A 6,629-nucleotide genomic window follows, 5' to 3' on the forward strand; every position below is an offset into this window, starting at 1 on the left:
AGAAAATCCATTTCAATACAAAAATTCCTAAACAATAATTCTTTTAGTATGTACCTTAAACTATGTGATGGGGCATACCCACAACTTAAATTATGCTATTCAATTTTTTGACGCAATTTCTTGTAAAATTCACATCAAATAGAATATAAACTGGAATCGGTCAAGGCCAATTGGAAATGAAAGATGATTCAGAGAACTAAAATAGTTTAGTTCTGTCAAAAAACTAGTTACATCATATATTTAGTCGAATTCAAGTCACAAGTCAGGACTTGTGTAGAATTCTGCAAACATATATATCATCGTTCCAAACAACAATTAAAATTACAAAACTAATAGTAAACATTCATAATTAAAAATGGAACTTTTATGAAATGATAATGAAACATTTATATAATTAAAGATGAAACTTTAAGCAAATAAGATAAAAATCACATAAAAACGATTTATATATTTTTTTGATAAAAATATGTCTACTCACTTGAAATTGAATTTGTAAATGAATATCAATGCTTCATTTTCTCCAATCCTTACTTTTTTTTTCTTCTCTTTAATATATATATATATATATATATATATATATATATATATATATATATATATATATATATATATATATCCAAGTTTCTTTTGTTAATGGAAGGTAGGATTTTGTTTTTGAATAAAAATAGTTTTACAGAGGAAATTCGTAGGTTTTGTTTATTCAAAATTTTAAGTTTGTTTAGCTTAACCTATAACCCTCAAATGGGTCTAAAAACACCCAAGGTCCATCCATACCTATATGAATGGGTACATTTTAACAATGTTTTCAAGCCCACAATGATTCTCAAATACCCATAAAAGTTATAACAACAAATTCAAATAAAAACAACTTTGTAAAAATCAACAACATCCAAACAAATTCTATAATAAGCTAGACTTCATAATATAATAGTTATTTTCAATTCAAATAATGTAATTTATGTTGTTTTAAAAATTGGTGTTGTTATATAATGTGTTCTCACTGATCATACATTCTGTTGAGGTATGAACTTATGAACAATGATTATTTATACCCCAAATAAGTATGATAATAATATATTATTATATTATTACTCTAATAGATGTTCATACTAACCATACATTAGGTATGAACAATGAGTGTTCATATAAACAGTGATTGTTTATACATATTTGGGGTATGAACAATGATTATTATTACTCTAATCGGTGTTCCTACTAACCATATATTAGGTATGAATAATGAGTGTTCATATGAACAGTGATTGTTCATACCCCAAATAGGTATGAAATGATTGTTCATACTCATGTCCTAAATAGGTATGAATAGTCATTGTTCATTACCCCCATAATAATAATATACATTATGTTGAGGTATGAACTTATGAACAGTGATTATTTATACCCCAAATAGGTATGAATAATGATATATTATTATATTATTACTCTAATAGATGTTCATACTAACCATACATTAGGTATGAATGAACTTATGAACAGTGATTATTTATACCCCAAATAGGTATAAATAATGATATATTATTATATTATTACTCTAATATATGTTCATACTAACCATACATTAGGTATGAATGAACTTATGAACAGTGATTATTTATACCCCAAATAGGTATGAATAATGATATATTATTATATTATTACTCTAATAGATGTTCATACTAACTATACATTAGGTATGAACAATGAGTGTTCATATGAACAGTGATTGTTTATACATATTTGGGGTATGCACAATGATTATTATTACTCTAATAGGTGTTCCTACTAACCATACATTAGGTATGAATAATGAGTGTTCATATGAACAGTAATTGTTCATATCCCAAATAGGTATGAAATGATTGTTCATACTCATGTCCCAAATAGGTATGAACAATAACCCCCACCCCAAATAGATATGAATAATCATTATAGGTATAAACAATCGAACAATGATTGTTCGTATGAACAATGATTGTTCATACTCCAATAGGTGTGGACAATGATTATTCATACTTCTTACTTACCACACATTATGTTGAGGTATGAACAATGTAAACACCGGGTCATACTATATATACCTGGTCGTTTCGGTTAGGCCAGACCGTTTATTATTTCGCGTCAGGGATATATTTGATATTTCATCTACTCGAGCCATTTTTAATTTGGCATCAAGAATATACTTGACTTTTCATCTACACCGTTTTTGTGAGTGCTTAAAAAAAAAAAAATTGGTTATGCGAGTTACTTTCTCTCTCCCAATCTGTTCTGAGAGTAACTCTCTCTATATATTTATTTTGAAAAACATTGTGATACCTTATATATATAAAAAGTAATAAATCATACTGAAATATATGGGTAAACACTGCTTTTTATGATAGATTGGTTAGATTGAAATCATTGGAATATGAGTCGAATGTTGATTCTTCTCAAAATGTCACCATATCTAGAAGATCCAAATCACACACGCACAAAGAATCATTTTTGAAATACGAAAAACCGACTGAATCTTTCCTTTATAGGAACAACTAAGATTTAAACTTCGTAAGGGACACAACTCTTCATTGGTGTAGAGTAATGAGCAGTGTTCTAAAAAACGCTAGGCGGTAGTCGGGCGGTGGGAGAGCGCCTAGTGCCTAGGCCTTCTAGGCAGTGCCTAGACGGCCAGCGCTAAAGTTTTTTTCCTAATATATATAGTAATATACACATATACTACAAGAAATAAAGAAAATCATTTACCATAATTCAAAAAATAAACACAAACAAAAATACTTATTACAAAAATGTGTAATAGTTGAAGAATATTGACTTCATATAAAAACATACTTTGTTATTCTAAATGACATAATTTACATTAGACTTAAGTATTTTTAAACTCATTTAAATCTTAACCTATATATCTGCGGGCCTTTTTTTTTCGACATTTAATCATTAAAAAAAAAAAAAAAAAATTGGGCGCTTAGAGCCGCTTAGACTGCCTAATCGGTCCATTGCTTTGGGCAATGGGTTCACCGATTTTTTAAACGATTAGGGCCTAGGCGAGTCGGTTGGACACCGCCTAGCGCCTAGAGACCGCCTAGGCGGCCGCCTAGACCGATTTTTAGAACAGTGGTAATGAGTAATAGTTAGAGCTTCACATCCAAATTGGGTCTACAAAAGGTGGTCCTGGACTGCAATGCAGACCACGCAACTTATCTGAACAGAGGTCATTCTCCTTTATCTAATAACTGACTTTATTTGGTGAGGGGCCTACTATTGGACCCACGAATGGGCCATTTCAACTTTTACATCTTAACCACTAGCATGTGAAGTTCGGCCCCTTCGATCACTTTGTCCTTTCTACCTGTCAATTTTGCCTAGGTGCCTGCCTTTCGTCCTTTCTACAGGCAAAAGGTTTGATCCAGCGGTTGGCCGGAGAGAGAGGTAAATTTATCTTCTACAAGTTTCGTGGGGTTTGATATGGTGTCGGCCAAGTTTCGACCCAAGCATGCAAATTTAACTACAAATTAAGATAAATTCAAGGCACAATAATGCAATTTTTAGTTAAAAGATAATTCTTTACACCAAACGCAGCCTACAAATTTTCATTATGCTCGTAAGAGTGCTTCACATTGCAAATTTTTCAGCTGAAATAACAATTCACCAATTTAAAGGTTTTCTCAACTCTCTCGGGCACAAGACCTATAATGAATGACGTGTAAGTACTAATTACTAGGTATCACCCAAGCCGATAGGCAAAAGAAAGGCTGTGTTTGATAAGAGCTGTGGCAAATACAAATTTTGTCACCATTTGAAACTCATATACTACGCATATCCAAAGGTGGCGAGACTATTTTGAGTCTTTGGTTCATTCGGCACATGTACACAACTATTTCTATATAAATTGAAGGAAGCGAATTTCATTGACAAAACGACTGAAAAAAAGTAAATACCACATTTTTTTTTAATCACTCATAAGGACGGGGTAAATGAAAAGTCAGGTATACTCTTGACGTGAAATAAAAAATAGCTTGGGTAGACGAAAAGTCAAATATATTCCTGACGCGAAATAATAAACAGCCCGGCCCAATCGAAACGACCCGGTGTATTTGGTATCTTCATACTTATGATTGTTCATACCCCAACGTAATATATGATAAATAAGAACACATATTGGAGTATGAATATTAATCGTTTATATATATCTATTTGGGGTATGAGCAATCACTGTTCATACTTCAATATGAGCTATGTATAATCACTATTCATGCCTCAACATGAAAAATGAACAATCATTGTTCATACTTCAACATAATGTATAATCAGTAAGAATACCTATAAATGAACATTGATTGGAGTATGAATATTAATTTTAGGTATGAACAATTAATGTTCATTCATCAACACTGTTCATAGCTCAAACATGAGCTATGAACGAATATTGATTGTTCATACCTATTCGGAGAACACTGTTCATACCTCAAACATAAGCTATGAACGAATATTGATTGTTCATATCTATTCGGAGTATCAACTGTTTGTATGAACAATCATTGTTCATATTTCGACATGAGCTATGTACAATCATTATTTATACTTTAACATAATGTATGATTAATTAGAACACCTATTGGAGTATGAACAATAATTGTTATACATATTTGGGGTATGGACAATACATCAACATAGTATATGAGGCATGTTAACCTATTTGGGTACAACAATAATCAAATTTTTATGGCTTTATAAACATAACACAGAGGGGTGAAATTTATATTTAAAAAATAAATAAAAATGTATATGTTTTATATCTATAATAACACGAATGGGTAAATTTGGTATTTTTAAAAAAGTAAAAAGTCTAGGCCAACTTATTTTGTCCTTGATGATTACTAAAATTGAAATCGTGGATTCATGAGTTACTTAATGTTGAAATTTGCCCATATGAGTTACTAAAAAAACGGTGTCCTCTAAAGTTGTTTTTTCTCAAATTAGTCATCCGTACTCTTTTTTGTATGGATTGGCCGAGTAAGGCACTAAATCTGTTACAGATCTGGGTGTTTGGGCTTCTAAAGAGCACAGGCCCACTCCTTTTTCTCTGTTTCGGTTATTGGAAAAGTTTGCGCAAGTAATAAATCCCTGTTCTTTGATGCTTAGCTAAACATTAGTAATTGAGTTTAATGTGGATTTTCATTAATACGTATGTCTTATTGGTAATCTGTTAGAACCAAACTCCAACATTGAAAGTTGAAACGCCCTCTTCTTGACGCATTGAACTGCAAGAGAATACAATTTCCTAGAGCAAAAGTAAAGATTGACAGATGGCCTGGAGTGGAAGTGCAATTTCCAATAAGATAGTTTAAACTTTGGAGAAATAAACGTTCGATCTCCTTTTACTATATATATATTACATTGTGTTGCAAACTCAATAACAAGGCTAAGAATAGAGCAAGCTTGAGTCATGGCAATGATTTGTACAAACAGTGATACACAATACATAGTTTATTTCTCTGGGAAGACAATAGAGACCACAGTCACAGACAAGGCATCTGTGGCCCAAGATTGGATTCGTGACATTGTTTCGATACACCAACATAAGACACAAGTTATTGTTGGCTTGGACATCGAATGGAGGCCCCATCCAATCAGAGATCTGAGCAACAAATCGGCTACTTTGCAACTATGCATCGATGACAAGTGTCTCATCCTTCAGTTATTCTACATGGATGAAATTCCTAATTTACTCAAAGATTTCCTTGGAGACTCTAAATTTAAGTTTGTAGGAATTGAAGTTGGTGATGACGTTCAAAAGCTTCGAAATGAGTATGGCCTTATATGCAGCAGTCACTTGGATATCCGTGAGCTGGCTAAGACACGTTATCCTGGCCGTTTTAGGCGACCCGGTTTGAAGGATCTTGCTCTTGAAATCTCGGGACTTCGTATGATGAAACCTGAACATGTGTGCTTGAGTAACTGGGAATCAAGGATCTTGGATGTGAATCAAATTGAATATGCCTGCATTGATGCTTATGCTTCTTACAAGATTGCTCAAGATTTACTCTCCAGAAACTAGATTAGTATTGAGGAGGCGTGTCTTTGAAAAATGTGGTTATTTTTTGGAGTGTTCAAATTGCTTGTGATGTTTGGATGTCTTTTTATTTCGTAATTAGTGAAGCTTTGGTTTTTGATTTATTTTTAACTTTCTTAGACTTGTACGTAGTAATGATGTTCTTCTCTATGGGTGTTATTATTGTTGCTTTGGAGTCTCCAAGTGAAGCAATTCAGTAGAATATTGTGATGTCATTTTTCATGTTTAAACGACTTAACATAGTTAGTATTGAATATCATGGTGGATCTGTGGATTAGAAAATGGCAGATATGAAGTCTGTGTTCGCATTTTAGATTTTTGCTTCGACCTACTTGGTGACTGAGGATAAGTAAAAGCGCCTGTGCACTGTACAATTCGGTGGTATATAATTGGTGTCAGCAGTCTTGAAAATTAGTAACCTATATACTTCTATAGATTTGAATACCTGTTATATCCTATATAGCTGGTAGAATCGTATGTAGAAGGAACACACTTACACACATTTATTCTTATATTTTGATTTTTTCCTTTTATAATCTTGAACAATTTATTTCCTTTTTACAGG

General features: G+C 32.3%; 1 protein-coding gene across 1 annotated transcript; it reads left to right on the plus strand.

The window, feature by feature from the left end:
- Positions 1-5,388: 5,388 nt before the first annotated feature.
- Positions 5,389-6,318, plus strand: LOC147489923 (3'-5' exonuclease-like). Its single transcript, XM_086572997.1, has one exon. It carries the CDS (start codon positions 5,438-5,440, stop codon positions 6,047-6,049), a length of 612 nt encoding a protein of 203 aa, XP_086429123.1. The 5' UTR covers positions 5,389-5,437; the 3' UTR covers positions 6,050-6,318.
- The last annotated feature ends 311 nt before the right edge of the window (positions 6,319-6,629 follow it).

Source organism: Coptis chinensis, chromosome 7 (assembly GCF_015680905.1).
Source record: "Coptis chinensis isolate HL-2020 chromosome 7, ASM1568090v1, whole genome shotgun sequence".
Lineage (NCBI taxonomy): Eukaryota > Viridiplantae > Streptophyta > Magnoliopsida > Ranunculales > Ranunculaceae > Coptis > Coptis chinensis.